This window comes from Diaphorina citri, unplaced genomic scaffold (genome assembly GCF_000475195.1).
Source record: "Diaphorina citri unplaced genomic scaffold, Diaci psyllid genome assembly version 1.1 scaffold11, whole genome shotgun sequence".
In the NCBI taxonomy this organism is placed as follows: Eukaryota; Metazoa; Arthropoda; class Insecta; order Hemiptera; family Psyllidae; genus Diaphorina; species Diaphorina citri.
The window spans coordinates 22027-38832 of NW_007377450.1; the positions used below are offsets into that span (position 1 = coordinate 22027).

General features: G+C 41.2%; 1 protein-coding gene across 1 annotated transcript in view; it reads right to left on the reverse strand.

Annotated features, from left to right (window-relative positions):
• LOC103506241 (high affinity choline transporter 1) overlaps window positions 1-16806 on the reverse strand; it is a 45694-nt gene that overhangs the window by 15436 nt on the left and 13452 nt on the right. The window contains exons 6-12 of the mRNA XM_026821228.1: window positions 16546-16558; window positions 14862-15019; window positions 11442-11504; window positions 8958-9066; window positions 8340-8465; window positions 8146-8170; window positions 7998-8105 (exon numbers count right to left, since the gene is read on the reverse strand). Coding sequence (XP_026677029.1) covers window positions 7998-8105; window positions 8146-8170; window positions 8340-8465; window positions 8958-9066; window positions 11442-11504; window positions 14862-15019; window positions 16546-16558 — 602 coding nt within the window. The remainder of the gene's footprint in view (window positions 1-7997; window positions 8106-8145; window positions 8171-8339; window positions 8466-8957; window positions 9067-11441; window positions 11505-14861; window positions 15020-16545; window positions 16559-16806) is intronic.

Sequence of the window (16806 nt, forward strand, 5' to 3'; positions counted from 1 at the left end):
TTTTTTTTTTTTTTTTTTTTTTTTTTTTTGTTGTTTTTTTTTCGTTTTTTGTTTTCTTTTTTTTTTTTCTTTTTTGTTTCGTTTTTTTTTTTGTTTTTTTTTTTTTTTGTTTGTTTTTTGTGTTGAAAAATAATCACCTTTCGCTAATTGGCTAGTATAAAAGTTTTTTTTTTTTTTTTTTTTTTAAGAGTTTGACAGAGGGAACTGTAACTGCTATGGTCTTATCGTCCCCAAATCGAAGAGAGAAGGAAGACGGGAAAGGAGAAAGCCAGCCGTTCCGAGAACGAACATTATCCCATCAGGATAAAATCCGCCCCTGGCGGGAATCGAACCCGCGGCCTAGCGCTTACAAGGCAGACGCACTACCAACTAAGCTAACTATAGGCTGGCACAATCTGAGTTTAACTTGGTTGAAATTTAACCATTTAACTCTTGAATTAAGCAAGCCATGACATTGAAAAAAATCTGATTGGTATCAACCAATCTCTTGCTTCTTCTTCCTCTCTTTTCTCTTTTAGGCGATCCTGTTTTAGGTAATCCAAGTAAAAGAAGAAGAAAAAGATGTTTTAAAATGTACCTTACCTCCAGTTCAGCTTTCTTTACCTGTCTACTTTCTGAATAAAATAAGGCCCTGACTTCTCTCTCTCAGAAAGCCGGGTAGGCTCAAGCTTTCTAATAATAGGGAATACACCCACAAACTTCAGTACCTACAGGTACCAATTACATAGAAGTACCTATCCTATAGGTACCTTCTCGTAAAATAGATAGCCATAATGGCAAGTTAGGTAGCAAGTTATGAAACTTTCAGGTCGCGTGTTTGTGGCGTATAAGTCGTGAAGGTAAGTATTTGACTGTTAGAACCCCCGGGTGGCGCGCGAACGTCAAGAGTTCGGAAAATTCAGTATTTCAAGCGTTTATGTTTGTCTTCCTGGGTACCATCAGCCGGGTAACTTAAGGCCAGTCATTCACTATCAGGCAGACCTGACAGGCGGACCTGATAGGCGGACCTGATCAGGTGTAGTTTTCTCTCCAGTCAGGGCTACCTGATAGTGAGTGGCCGGCTAAACTCAACAGTCATGCTGTTCGGATCTTACCTATGTGATAGAAACGAAATTACTAGCTCTCTCTCTCTTCTCTCCCTCCCTCTCTCTCTCTCTCTCTCTCTCTCTCTCTCTCTCTCTCGCCAAGTCGATTTTCCATGTCTACCCTTTTAACTTCATTTGTTATGCTTTCCTGGCAAGGTAGAAAAGAAGGAGGAGGAGGAGGAGGAAGAATAAGAAGAAACGAGGGGGAGAAAGGAAGGAGAGGAAAGAGGCACAGAAGGGGGAGGGAAGGGAAAGAATGAGAGAGGGGGAAAATAATAAAGAGGGAGAGGGGAGAAGAAGGAAGGGGAGGGAGAGGGGGAAAAGAAGAAAGGGAAAGAGGGAGTAGTCAGGAAGAGTAGAAGAGAAGGGAAGAGTATATAGAAGAGGGGGAGGAAGAGTAGGAGGAGGGGAAAGAGGTAAAGAAGAAAGAGGGAGAGGGAGGGGGAAAGAACAGTTGAGGGGAGGGAGAAATAAGTAGGGGAAGATAAAGGAGAGGGGAGGGAAGAGCATGAAGGGAGGGGAAGAGGGGGAGAACTTTTGATATTTGAATCCCCAGGAGCTTTTGCCGTGTGTATATATTTTCTCCACTCTATGGAACAGAATACCGCGTGTTCCCCCATTATAACAACCTACCCTGCCCCTCCCCAATAAAAACTAACCCTATACCTTCCCAATACAACCTACCCTGTATACCTACCTCTCCAGTACAACGACCTACCTATGCCTACCCTTATAATATAGGTTACATAGGTATGTATATACCTACCTACCTACACCGTCATGTACCTACCCCTACCCCTTAGTGTACTATTCTAAGGACATTTACATCTACCCCTAATGTACCTACTACCTGCTCTAAGCCCATGTAAATACAGTGCCTACTATCTACTAAATGCCTACTAAATCGAATAACATATTTATAACATAGGTACATCCATGTATTTATACCATAGTTACCTACAGGTATACAGTTATTACTACTGTGAATAATCTTTTTCTATTCTGCCTTGGGCATTTCTTCAACATTTTCAATTTTCAAATCTCAAATCAATTTATTTTCAATTTTCACCGATATTTCTCGAAAGCAGAAGAGAGGCATACTACGGGATGGGCATGCTACGACACAGACCACTTGCGTCCAATGTAGCAGTTGTTTCATTGCTACGAAATGAAAACGGCGGTGAAACACTCATCTTTAAAAAAAAAAAAATGTACCTACGTAGGTATCAGGTAGGTATGTCCCAAAAGGTGCGTCCGAACGAAAGATATTATACATGTGTATTGTGTAATGAAAATAAATGAGATAAAAAGAACTAAATCTTTTCACCATATTTTCAGTGAACTACAACTACTCAGGGCCCCCAGGGCGTTGTACCTTGAACCCTAAGGATGTTGTACCGTTTTGAATGAGGAAATTCTGGTACGAAAGTATACAAGGGGGCCAAGGTACGACGTGTTATTCGATAGCAGTCTTTAAGCCCTTTCTTTTGATGAAATTGGATCTTGCAAAAGTTCGTCCAGTTCAGACTTATGTGGCGTATGGTACATCAGGTGGGCCAATAAATGGTACGTTTTTTAGGTGGGCGAATAAATGGTACACTTACCCTGTACACAACCCCTTAGGGCTGGAGTGGTAAAGAATAACGAAAGAAAATGATAAGCCCTGTAAAACATTTACACAAGTTGAGAGGAAAACTCTAATATAGCCAGGAAGGGAGAAAGTTTTGAAGACAAGAACCCTCGGTCCAATATGTGATGCACTAAGCTTTCTCGTCAGCCTAGTTAGCTTGCCCGCTTGGCTTGGCAGCTCTATAGCTTGCGGGTTCGATTCCTGCCTGAGCCGAACTGTATCCTAAACAAATAATCGTTTGCCAGCCTAATTAGCTGGGAGAGTAGGGCGCCTGCCTTGGAGGCGCTAGATGGAGGGTTTAATTCCTGCCTGAGCCGAACTGTATCCTAAACAAATAATCGTTTGCCAGCCTAATTAGCTGGGAGAGTAGGGCGCCTGCCTTGGAGGCGCTAGATCGAGGGTTCGATTCCTGCCTGAGCCGAACTGTATCCTAAACAAATAATCGTTTGCCAGCCTAATTAGCTGGGAGAGTAGGGCGCCTGCCTTGAAGGCGCCAGATCGAGGGTTTAATTCCTGCCTGGAGTGAACTTTATCCTTAATAGATGAGGTTCGTTCTCGGAACGGCTGGCCGGCTGGCTTTCTTCTATCCTGTATTCCTTATCCTTTCGATTTTGGGACGATTAGGACTATCGTTGTTACAGTTCCCTCTATCAAAACTCTTGAGGAGGAAAAAATCTGACTTCAGAATGAAGATTCCGATTTTAAAATGAAAATTCTGATTTTGGAGACCAAAATTTTCTCCCAAAACTAACCTCAAAGGGCACAATGCTTCCGCCCCACCGAGATGCAATCGGAAGCAATAAAAAAGAGGTAAAAACAAGAAGGATCTCTTGAATTCTTGATCCCATTTGCTCCCCCTATCCAAGGATTAAGGAGAGCGATCTCCAAGTCATTGATATTCCTCACGACACGTGTGGTGGTATAAAGAAATGTTTTTATTTTTATTTTTTTTATCCCTAAAATAAACAAACTGGTAAATGGCGTGACATGTAAGGGAACCTTAGAGTCCTTAAATCGAAGTTAGCGATCTCCAATTCATTGATATTCCTCACGACACGTGTGGTGGTATAAAGAAATGTTTTTATTTTATTTTTATTTTTTTATCCCTAAAATAAACAAACTGGTAAATGGCGTGACATGTAAGGGAACCTTAAAGTCCTTAAATCGAAGTTTTTTTCCCCTTTCTCTCTCTCTCTCTCTCTCTCTCTCAAGTGTTAAGCCCTAAATGAAGACAGAGAGAGGGGAGATGACGAAGATCTCTCTCTCTCTCTCTCTCTCTCTCTCTCTCTCTCTCTCTCTCTCTCTCTCTCTCTCTCTCTCTCTCTCTCAAGTGTTAAGCCCTAAATGAAGACAGAGAGAGAGGGGAGATGACGAATATGGTTATGAATAATTTAAAATCTGCATCCAGGAAATTTAGGAATCAAGAGGGAAGGTGGAGTAGGGTGTCAGGACGGATTAGGGGGCTTCTACCCGACTTTGAACGTCGAAATTTCGACCCTGTGGAAGCAGGGGCGTGACTTAGGAAGACCTATGGCCGGGACCACAATCTGAGTTTAACTTGGTTGAAATTTAACAATTTAACTCTTGGATTTAATGTCAGGACGGATTAGGGGGCTTCTACCCGACTTTGAACGTCGAAATTTCGACCCTGTGGAAGCAGGGGCGTGACTTAGGAAGACCTAATGGCCGGGACCACAATCTGAGTTTAACTTGGTTGAAATTTAACAATTTAACTCTTGGATTAAGCAAGCCATGACATTGAAAAATAGAAAGTAAAAATGTGATTGGTATCAAACAATCTCTTGCTTCTTCTTCTTCTTCTTCTTCTTCTTCTTCGCATAATGTATTGTAGGTACTTGACTGTTAGGAAAACATCGAATAAATAGGAAAACATTTCATAAATGGGCTTTGTAGGTCCATTTATACCACGTTTTCCTTACTCCTAATAATGTACTTAGCTCTAGTCACCCATCTACATACAGGTATGTAATGTTTTCTTTTGTAATTACATATACTCGTATTACTCGTATTATACAAGCCATGACATTGAAAAAAATCTGATTGGTATCAACCAATCTCTTGCTTCTTCTTCCTCTCTTTTCTCTTTTAGGCGATCCTGTTATAGGTAATCCAAGTAAAAGAAGAAGAAAAAGATGTTTTAAAATGTACCTTACCTCCAGTTCAGCTTTCTTTTCTACTATCTGAATAAAATAAGGCCCTGACTTCGAAAGCCGGGTAGGCTCAAGCTTTCTAATAATAGAATAGAATAGAATAGAATAGAATATACCTTGTTTATACTACCAGCATAGAAAATAGTCTGACGTCACAAAGACGTAATTTTTCAAGTTAAGTTAGACTAATTGCCCTAATTATGCGATGTTTTCCCAGCCCTATTAATACAATGTAGGTGTATAAGTTATAAGTAATAGCCCCATGTATGCAATGTTTTCTTAGCCCCATATAATCTACTTAGCCCCTCGTTTGCCCGTTAGGATAAAAAAAAAAAAAAAACACTTTCGTTAAAACATAATCATAATTTTCGTTCGAACATGGTAGGAATAGCGGTAATAATATTGGTGTTGCTATAATTTTGAGTCATTCTGACATCTCCACTACCATTGGTAGTGGATGTGACATTTTCACTTCCAACTTCGAATGAAAAGGAAAGGACAGACAGATTGAGGAGGAGGAAGAGGTTATAGGAGTGACCTTTACGAAATTTTAACACTTTGAGTGCCACTAGTCAGTCATAACGGTATGACAGCCACCAAATAGCTCGAAAAAAAAAGAGGAACTCTATCTGCTAAGGTCTTATCGTCCCGAAAAGAGAAGAAAGAGGATAGGAAAAAGCCAGCCGTTCCGAGAACGAACGTTACCTGATTAGGATAAAATCCTCGCCGGGCGGGAATTGAACCCACTACCTAGCGCTTACAAAGCAGACGCGCTACCCTCCAAGCTAACTAGACTGGCTTGCTGATCTTGTCATAGTTTTTATTTCGACCGTTTCTCGTCCGAAGAATATTCCATCCGGCCCGAAGGCCCAAAAATCTACGACTAGGCTGACGGCAAATGTTAATGCCCCATTTAATACACCACTGTGTGTAACTTAATAGGCACGTGTATACGTATAATGATTTCAGTGAAGTAATTGAAAACAAATATTTGCTTAGAAATTTGAGACGCACTCAAAGCTGAGCCCTTCCATGTAAAGTTGTAAAGCCCATGTGTTATGGTTGTGAAAAGAATGCAACGTTTGATAGGAAATGTAGGTATGTAACAAGCTGGGCCCGTCCCTCCGGGAATTTTTTAGCCCGTAGTTTATTCGATCGTGATTAAAGAAAATCAGTACCTATCATCCGTAAAATCAGTACCGGCTTTTACGGATGGGTATACCATTTGTTAACAATTTATTTTGATGAGAGATTTGTTCTGAAAAACCAATAAATGGAAACTTATAAAATAAATAAATAAATAATACATATGTACCTACCTAATTTGTTTAATATTCAGTTTATTATCATTCTTGATTTGATTTTTTGATTTTACTTTCATGTAATGATTTAAAATCAAGACTAGAGCCCGTTCTCCTTTATTCCCAATATAATGTTTAAGTCACCCATCCATTTATTGACCTTGCTCGGCGTAGCTCAACATAGGTGACGCTAAAACCGGTCTTAAAATAACGACTGAAGTGTTATCTAAAACTTTCTCGCTTATAGGTCGTCGCGACAAATTTCAAGATCAGAGCTCATTTGTGTGAGAAAATGTGAGAAAAATCCCCCAAAAACCAAAATTTGGTTCACTATGGGATTGAGGCATATTATTATTTTGAACCCTGTTTAGAGAAATCACTAGCAAAAAGGCCATTGTGGACCTCCCGTGAAAATTCAGGCCGGGCGGCGAACTCTTGACGTTCGCGCTCTTCCCGGCACGCTTGATCAAAGAATTTTGGTGGAATGAAAATAACAATTAGGTAAGGTTTATGGATGTGGCCGTGTTTCAGCGTCGAAGTCTAAACTATATGGTCGATCGATCGACCATAAGTCTGTTTTACATGCTTTATTGATGAAGGTTTCCAAATACGCCACTAATCAAGACAAAGAAAACAGAGAGAGAGATAGGGAGGGATGGAGAGAGAGAGAGATAAAGAGGAGGAGGAGGAGGAGGGAGAAATCCAGAAATCTAAATCTGAAAGTCTGGCTCTCAGCATGGGACTTTCATATTTTTTTGTAATTTTAATTATGTTTCATACTTTTAGGTTTTACAAAGGTTATGTACAGAGGTAAATAATGTACTTTTATACTTAGTTTTATTACATATGTATATTTGCCTGGCAGCAATATAAGCGACACCACTCAGTTATTGTCAGCTTTGACAAAACTTCAAAGACAGTGGAGGAGGTTCCCTAGATGTAGATGGGGTTGTATTGTTGTAAATTGCAACTGCTTATGTCATGTGCATGTTAAATGGAAAGTTATATATTCTGCCTATGTTGTTAAATGAGAATCGTAACAAAACTGACAAGAAATGGGGTGATGGGTCCAGATATGACAACGAGACAAAGCGTTCTCAGAAAAGTTGCAGTCCAAAATCGAAGAGTGGTTAGCGAAAACCCAGAGAACGAACCTTATCTGTTTAGAAAGAATTTCGCCCCGGGCGGAAATTATTTCGCCCCTCTATGTCGATGCCGTCGACATAGAGGAATCGCGGCGTGGTTACGAACAAATAGCAGACGACACCGAAGCAAATACAATAGTCCGTCCCTTATACCTTTTTATTACTATTGTAATAATAAAGGAAGGACGGACTAAAAATGGTGCGTAGTGTGTATAAAGTAGTGTAGTGTGTGTGTATGAAGCCAAAAGCTGCAAGATTGCTCGTCTAGAGTTACCTTAACACTTGAAAAACAGCCTTTTTTAGAGGTCTGATAGAGAGAACAGTTTAGGATCAATTTCGCCTGGGTATAAATAGAACCCAGACACGCTAACCTGACTAGGCTGGTTAGCTGGCTAACTTCCAAGCTAACTAGGCTTACGAGGTATTGAACCCAACTCGACTAGGCTAGTCAGACTAGCCTTGAGAATTTCGTACAAATGAAAGGATTTCGTACAAAAGTGCTGATCGCCTAGCCTAACTATCAGATCGCCTAGCCTAACTATCAGATCGTCTAGCCTCTAGCGTAACTATCAGATCGCCTAGCGTAACTATCAGATCGCCTAGCCTAACTATCAGATCGCCTAGCCTAACTATCAGATCGCCTAGCCTAACTATCAACCACTTACGTTCTGTCTGAAGATGAGCTTGTAGACATTCCTGGCAAACATAGAGCTTGCAGACAAGACGCTAGAGTCTGCAGACGACATCACGGCTGCAGACACGGCTAGGCTTAACTAGGCTAGGCTAGGCTAGGCTCGGTGGTTGCTGACTTGCTTGATAGAACACGCTGGAAATATACCTGGGAAACAGAACAAAGACAACAGAAACTTCAGTTATTGATAAGTTAAAGAACAAAGTGAGTGCTTTTTTTTATCGATCGAACCCTTGGCCTTTGGGGGACTCGAACGGGCCCTTTTTGTTTTTCCATAACTCCCGAAAGGTTTGTTGAAATTTGGCACACGTATTACCAATCTTCTTCTTTCTCTTCAACTTTTCCCGTGGTTAGAAGGGGTCGGCATTTTTCGTGAGCCTTCAGTCCTAGGAATCGCTTTTGAGGTTGCTGACTTGCTTGATAGAACACGCTGGAAATATACCTGGGAAACAGAACAAAGACAACAGAAACTTCAGTTATTGATAAGTTAAGGAACAAAGTGAGTGCTTTTTTTATCGATCGAACCCTTGGCCTTTGGGAGACTCGAACGGGCCCTTTTTGTTTTTCCATAACTCCCGAAAGGTTTGTTGAAATTTGGCACACATAATACCAATCTTCTTCTTTCTCTTCAACTTTTCCCGTGGTTAGAAGGGGTCGGCGTTTTTCGTGAGCCTTCAGTCGTAGGAATAGCTTTTGGGCTGACTTTTGGTTTTGCCTACAAAGTTTTAAGAGTGGATGTCCTTCGCACTCAACCTTTGCTAATTCTTTAGCCAGAGAAATACATAACATATCTTTAGTCATTAGATTTTGGGGCTTGATATCAAGTCTTTAGTCCGTTAGGGGCCATTATACTGGTTCTACAGTTCACTGAACCACTAGTTATTATGAAAAATTAAAAATAATAGCACATTATCCTGACAATTCTCTCACCTGCCATGGAATGCCTCCGAAGACCAACAGAAGACCATAGTCCAAGTAGAACCAGAAGTCCTTCCCCTCTATCTTGCCCACCCAATGAAGCCAAAAGCTGCAAGATTGCTCGTCTAGAGTTACCTTAACACTTGAAAAACAGCCTTTTTTAGAGGTCTGATAGAGAGAACAGTATAACAAAGGAAGGTCTTATCGTCCCGAAATCGAAGAGAGAAGGAGGATAGGATAGGAGAAAGCCAGCCGTTCCGAGAACTAACTTTACATATCTAACATATTGATGTCAGGAAAGCATTTTACCAGAACTTTAACACTTTGAGTGCACCGTAATTCATATAGGGGTCTATGACTGGCAATAGTCTCATAATTTGGTTCTAATAGGTATTTCTATCAAATTGGTTCTAATAGGTATTTCTAATAGCGTCTTCTACAAAAAATGGGTTTAGGTAGGAAAGTGTTCTAATAGGTATTTCTATCAAATTGGTTCTAATAGGTATTTCTAATAGCGTCTTCTACAAAAAATGGGTTTAGGTAGGAAAGTATACGAGTATATTAGGTAGGTTGGTACTTACCTTAATTATGTTTAGGTTTGCGTTTGAGAGAGAGAGAGAGAGAGAGAGAGAGAGAGAGAGAGAGAGAGAGAGAGAGAGAGAGAGAGAGAGCGCGCGTTGCAACTATGTAATAGAGAAGTAGTCTTTGAAATGTAACACTGGGAAATTTATTGTGTCAGGGGTGAGGCTGAGGAGTGAGAGAGAGAGAGAGAAAGGGGAGAAAGTTTACAACAAAGAAAAATCTCTCCTTACGTCTTCTCTTCCTCCTCCTCCTCCTCCTCCTTCTCTTCGTTCTTCTTCTCCTTCTCTTCGTTCGTCTTCTCCTCCCTCCTCCTCCTTCTCCTCCTCCTCCTCCTCCTTCTCTTCCTCCTCCTCCCATTTTCTCTCCCCCCCCTACCTTCCGCCACACAAACAATAAAAGTGACAGACAATAGAGAATGGAAACAGAGAGGAAGCGATTAGAGAGAAGAATAGGAAAATAATAAAAACAGAAAATAGAGGGGGAGGGTGAGAGGGGGGGACAGGAAGGAAATGACGGAAAATTGAAAGCAAAGAAAAGAGGAGGAGAAGGGGAGGAGAGGAAGAAGGTGGGAGTGTTTTCCTCACTTGCAATAGAAGAGAGAAACCTGAACAGTGGCGGAAAATGAGAACAGCGACCAACCCCAGTGGTGTAGTGGTTAGCACGGTAGGCTTTGAATCTGGAGGTTAGTGGTTCGAGTCCAAGTGAAGTCGTGAAATTTAGCATAGTGTTTTAAGCGGGGAACGACATTTGTGACAAGCAGTTATGTTTAACACAGTTAAAATGTCTAAATAAAAACAGTGGGAACAGAGTGAACTGTTACAACGGGATGATCGGGATCTTACTGTTCAGAAATCGAAGAGGGAAAGACGACAAGACAGGAGAAAGGCTGCCGTTCCGAGAACGAACATTATCCGTCCAGGATAAAATCCGCCCCGGGTGGGAATCCGCAACCTAGCGCTTACAAGACAGACGCGCTACCAACCAAGCTAACTATTAGGCTGACAGATTAGGAATTTGGAACCCTATCAAATCTGAAAATCAGTTCTGAAAATCTGTTTAGGATTCTCCCAACGGTGCCGCTTTGCCAACCATTCTCCCATTGATGGGCCATTGGGCCAACCCTATATACAATTTTCCCAACCATCGATGTTCTTAGGGCAGACATTGCTTCAGAATCTTCAGATACGCCACTTTTCAAGACAAAGAAAACAAGCTGAGAGAGAGAGAAGAGGAGGGAGAAATCTAAATCTCAAAGTCTGGCTCTCAGCATGGGACATTCATATTATTTTTTTGTAATTTTAATTATGTTTCATACTTTTAGGCTTTACAAAGGTTATGTACAGAGGTAAATAATGTACTTTTATACTTAGTTTTACATAGGTATACACATTTACCTGACTGTAATATAAGCGACACTGCTCAGTTATTGTCAGCTTTGACAAAACTTCAAAGACAGAGGAGGAGGTTCCCTAGATGTAGATGGGGTTGTATTGTTATAAGTTGTAACTGCTTATGTCATGTGCATGTTAAATGGAAAGTTATATGTTCTGCCTATGTCGTTAAATGAGAATCGTAACAAAACTGACAAAAAATGGGGTGATGGGTCCAGCTATGACAACGAGGCAAAGCGTTCTCAGAAAAGTTGCAGTCCAAAATCGAAGAGTGGTTAGCAAAAAGCCAGAGAACGAACCTTATCTGTTTAGAAAGAATTTCACCCCGGGCGGGAATTAAAACCGCAATTTTGGACTCACTTATTGAAATAGAATCGTCTCGTGTATTGGGTGAATATCAATTGGATGCATGACCAATTAGACTTACTAACATAAAAATGTGTGTCGATGCCGTCGACAAAAAGGAATCGCGGCGTGGTTACGAACAAATAGGAAAGAAAGCGGAAAGCTGACAACGTAGAACTTACCAGTGGACTTGGCAATGGCTCCAATGATGACAGGCGGCACAGCCATGATGAGGCAACCAAACGCTGCCACATAGGATAACATCTGAGCCTGGGTTGCTGACTTGCTTGATATCTCTCTCTCTCTCTCTCTCTCTCTCTCTCTCTCTCTCTCTCTCTCTCTCTCTCTCTCTCTCTCTCTCTCTCCCACCCACATTCACACACTTCCTCTCGTTCTAACCATTAAGGTAGGAACCTCAATTTACTCAATTACCTCAAACTCAAAATCTCCCTCACCCTAATTCAATTCTACTAATGGCCACATCTAAGGTACATATAGGTGCTTTCTATTACCCTAATAATGTACCCGAAATAACACATTAACTTCTACAAAATGTCTAAACTTTGAGTAACTATACTAACTATGTATTACCTACCTATCTATGCGTTCTAACCATTAAGGTAGGAACCTCAATTTACTCAATTACCTCAAACTCAAAATCTCCCTCACCCTAATTCAATTCTACTAATGGCTAATGGCCACATCTAAGGTACAAAGGTGCTTTCTATTACCCTAATAATGTACCCGAAATAACACATTAACTTCTACAAAATGTCTAAACTTCGAGTAACTATACTAACTATGTATTACCTACCTATCTATGTAAATATATAATTACATACCCAAGAGACTTGAAATTTGGTATGTAGTTCACAAATGTGACAAGGATGCAACCCAAAACGTTTGGTTAAAATGGGTGCTGCGGTTGGCGGTGTTTTGACCGCTTTTTGGTGGGTTTCGACCGCTTTTTGGCGGTTTCCAGCTATATAGACTAAACGGTCTCTCTCTCTCTCTCTCTCTCTCTCTCTCTCTCTCTCTCTCTCTCTCTCTCTCTCTCTCTCTCTCTCTCTCATACCTCCCACCCTTTCTTTCTCGCTAAGAAAGAAAAAGATCTTTTGTAGAAATTACCTCCAAGTAAATAATTCGAGAAAGAAACTGAGCGAGAGAGAGAGAGAGAGCGTTGCAAGTATGTAATAGAGAAGTAGTCTTTGAAATGTAACACTGGGAAATTTATTGTGTCAGGGGTGGAGAGAGAGAGAGAGAGAGAGGGTAGGGGAAGAAAAAGGAGAGAGAAAAGGGGGAGAAAGTTTACAACAAAGAAAAGTCTCTCCTCTTCCTCCTCCTCCCCCCTTCTCTTCATCCTTCTACTCCTTCTTTGCTTAGTAAAACAATTCCACCTTTCCTTCTTCTCCTCCCACCCTTTCTTTCTCGCTAAGAAAGAAAAAGATCTTTTGTAGAAATTACCTCCAAGTAAATAATTCGAGAAAGAAACTGAGCGAGTGAGAGAAAGAGAGAGAGAGAGAGAGAGAGAGCGTTGCAAGTATGTAATAGAGAGTAGTCTTTGAAATGTAACACTAGGAAATTTATTGTGTCAGGGGTGGAGAGAGAGATAGAGAGAGAGGGTAGGGGAAGGAAAAGGAGAGAGAAAAGGGGGAGAAAGTTTACAACAAAGAAAAGTCTCTCCTCTTCCTCCAACTCCCCCCTTCTCTTCATCCTTCTACTCCTCCTTTGCTTAGTAAAATTCCACCTTTCCTTCTTCTCCTCCTCCTCCTTTTCCCCTACTCCTCCTTTTCCCCCTCCTCCTCCTTCTCCTCTCCTCATCCCCTTACCTTCCGCCACACAAACAATAAAAGTGACAGACAATAGCGAATGGAAACAGAGAGGAAGCGATTAGAGAGAAGAATAGGAAAATAATAAAAACACAGAAAATAGAGGAGGAGGAGGAGGGAGGACAGGAAGGAAATGACGGAAAATTGAAAGCAAAGAAAAGAGGAGGAGAAGAGGATGAGAGGAAGAGGGTGGGAGTGTTTTCCTCATTTGCAATAAAGGAGAGAAAATAACAGTGGCGACCTGACAATAGAGGATATCAAGGCATTTGCAGCAATGCCAGCTTAAGTAGTCTTCTGCAGATTATGACGATGGGTCAGCTCCCTGGTTAGGGGGTCACTGCGCTCGCCTTGCACGCGGGAGACCCGGGTTCGATTCCCGGCGGGGTCAAGAAATTTGTATCATGCAAATGACTGATTCCGTGACTGGCTGTTGCGGGGCCCACTCAGCCTCGTGAGGAAAATGAGTATCTATGACATACATATAAATGCGCATAGCGACCGGTACCAGCATGGTAGGTAAACATTGGATTTTAGGATTATTGAGATACCTATTGGGAAAATCCTACAATGCTGCAGTGAGCACCAAAGTTGTGACATAATAACACAAAGAATCTGCAAAAAAAAGAATAATAATAATAACAGTGGCGACTTTGAACTATGGGATTGGAGCATATTATTATTTTGAACCCTGTTGAGAGTGTTTAGTGATTTACTTTTTAGTTCAGTTCACTGTAGAAATCACTAGCAAAAAGGCCTTGTGGACCTCCCGTGAAAGTTCAGACCGGGCGGCGAGCTCTTGACGTTCGCGCTCTTCCCGGCACGCTGGATCAAAGAATTTTGGTGGAATGAAAATAATAATTAAGCTTTATGGATGTGGACGTGTTTCAGCGTCGAAGTCTAAACTATGTGGTCGATCGATCGACCAACCAGTCTGTTTTACATGCTTTATTGATGAAGGTTTCCAAATACGCCACTAATCAAGACAAAGAAAACAGACAGAGAGATAGGGAGGGATGGGGAGAGAGAGAGAGATAAAGAGGAGGAGGAAAAGGAGGGGGAAATCCAGAAATCTAAATCTCAAAGTCTGGCTCTCAGCATGGGACTTTCATATTTTTTTTTTTTATTTTTTTTTGTAATTTTAATTATGTTTCATACTTTTAGGTTTTTCAAAGGTTATGTACAGACTACAGAGGTAAATAATGTACTTTTATACTTAGTTTTACATATGTATATTTGCCTGGCAGCAATATAAGCGACACCGCTCAGTTATTCTCAGCTTTGACAAAACTTCAAAGACAGTGGAGGAGGTTCCCTAGATGTAGATGGGGTTGTATTGTTGTAAATTGCAACTGCTTATGTCACGTGCATGTTAAATGGAAAGTTGTATGTTCTGCCTATGTCGTCAAATGAGAATCGTAACAAAACTGACAAGACATGGGGGTGATGGGTTTAGCTATGACAACGAGGCAAAGCGTTCTCAGAAAAGTTGCAGTCCAAAATCGAAGAGTGGTTAGCAAAAAGCCAGAGAACGAACCTTATCTGTTTAGAAAGAATTTCGCCCCGGGCAGGAATTAAAACCGCAATTTTGGACTCACTTATTGCTTATTGAAATAGAATCGCCTCGTGTATTGGGTGAATATCATTTGGATGCATGACCAATTAGACTTATACTAACATAATAATGTGTGTCGATGCCGTCGACAAAAAGGAATCGCGGCATGGTTATACGAACAAATAAGAAAGAAAGCGGAAAGCTGACAACGTAGAACTTACCAGTCGACTTGGCAATGGCTCCAATAATGACAGGTGGCACAGCCATGATGAGGCAACCAAACGCTGCCACATAGGATAACATCTGAGCCTGGGTTGCTGACTTGCTTGATAATACACGCTGGAAATATACCTGGAAAACAGAAGAAAGACAACAGAAACTTCAGAAAAAAATAGGTAATGTAATCAGAAAATCACAAACAAATGCAACAAAATTTGCAAAAGAAATAAAGAAACTTCGATAGTTCGGTCAGGGAACAACCGAAGTCATTTGAGTTCTACTCGTAATTCGACGATTTTGCACTTAAGTCAATATTCAGCTTGTCCGTATTCGAGTATTTGTTGGTTTGTTCCACGATAACACTTGAACGGTTTGTCTGATTTTGATGGAATTTGGCAGAAACGTTCAACACATAGAGAAAATATACAAATTGTATTTTGAGCCTGATCGGGCCCTTGGGGGAATTGAAAAGGCCCTTTTTAAGATCACCATAGCTCCCCCAATGTTTGTTGGATTCTCATTAAACTTGGCAAACAGGTTTGAAACTTAAAGGAAAAAATAGGTCCATAAATGTTGGGCTAATCGGGCTTTTAGGGATCCTTGTTCTGAATGACTTGCTATTGCTACAATCCATTAAACTATTAGTTATAGTGGAAAGTGGAAACAACAGCACATCATCCAGACCATTTCCTTTCTAGAAAGGATTTCGTACAAAAGTGCTGATCGCCTAGCCTAACTATCAGATCGCCTAGCCTAACTATCAACCACTTACGTTCTGTCTGAAGATGAGCTTGTAGACATTCCTGGCAAACATAGAGCTTGCAGACAAGACGCTAGAGTCTGCAGACGACATCACGGCTGCAGACATGGCTAGGCTTAACTAGGCTAGGCTAAGCTAGGCTCAGTACTTACGTTTTGTCTGAAGATGAGCTTGTAGACATTCCTGGCGAACATGGAGCTTGCAGACAAGACGCTAGAGTCTGCAGACGACATCACGGCTGCAGACACGGCTCCCAGACCAATGAATGACACCCAGGCTGGTGTGAGGAATTGCAGAACCATGGGGAGGACCATGCTGGTCTCCTGTGTGGTGAGTGGCCACGGACCCTTGTATTCGGTCTCGTTCCAAGCTGAAACAGAGGACAGTTTGCTATGAGTAGGAGTATGTACGAGGGCACGGATAGTCCAGTGGTAATGCGCTTGCTTGCCATGCAGAAGGTCCCGGGTTCGAATCCCATCATCGAAAAATTGTACTCGTTTTTCGATTGCAAATATTTCAACGAGTTACTTTCTGGTGTTCTCGTGTTGACCCAGCACCTAAATGGGGAGTATTGTGCCTCTTCTCGCCCATCTGATCCTGATGGACATATTCACATTTCGCGGTCCCAATCAGTGTGAAGTTACTATGAGTAGCTGGGTACTAGGTTGTCAGCAAATAATTTTACTCTCTAAAATAGGTAGGTAGGTAGAAACTAGAAACCAAATATGCAAAGAGGTCTTTTATCATTTTGTTTCCCAGAGATTCTATTCTACAATTTTTTTCCTTATTCAAAAGCTCGCATATCTGCTCCCATAACTTCATTTGTATTCCACACAAAAAATCGTCTCTCCACCCTAATTAACAGAAAACAAAGGACAGTCTAGCCTTGAGATACAAACCCTATGAACAAACTAACAAACTTGCACACATAAAAGAAAACTTTACGGTAGATAGCAAACATGTTTACATTAGAGGCAGAAGAATAAAAACAACAGAAGGAGAAATATCAGGGCTGTATTCAGGGGTCCCCAGAGGGCCCGGCCCTGCCCCCTGGGCCCTTTTTGACCGAACGATAGTGAGGTCTATGTTTTAACTCGGCAGTTTCGCATTTGGTTTTTTTTTTTTTTTTTTTTTTTTTTTTTTTTTTTTTTGGGTTTTTTATCTTCGCCCGGGGGGTGTGTTTTTCC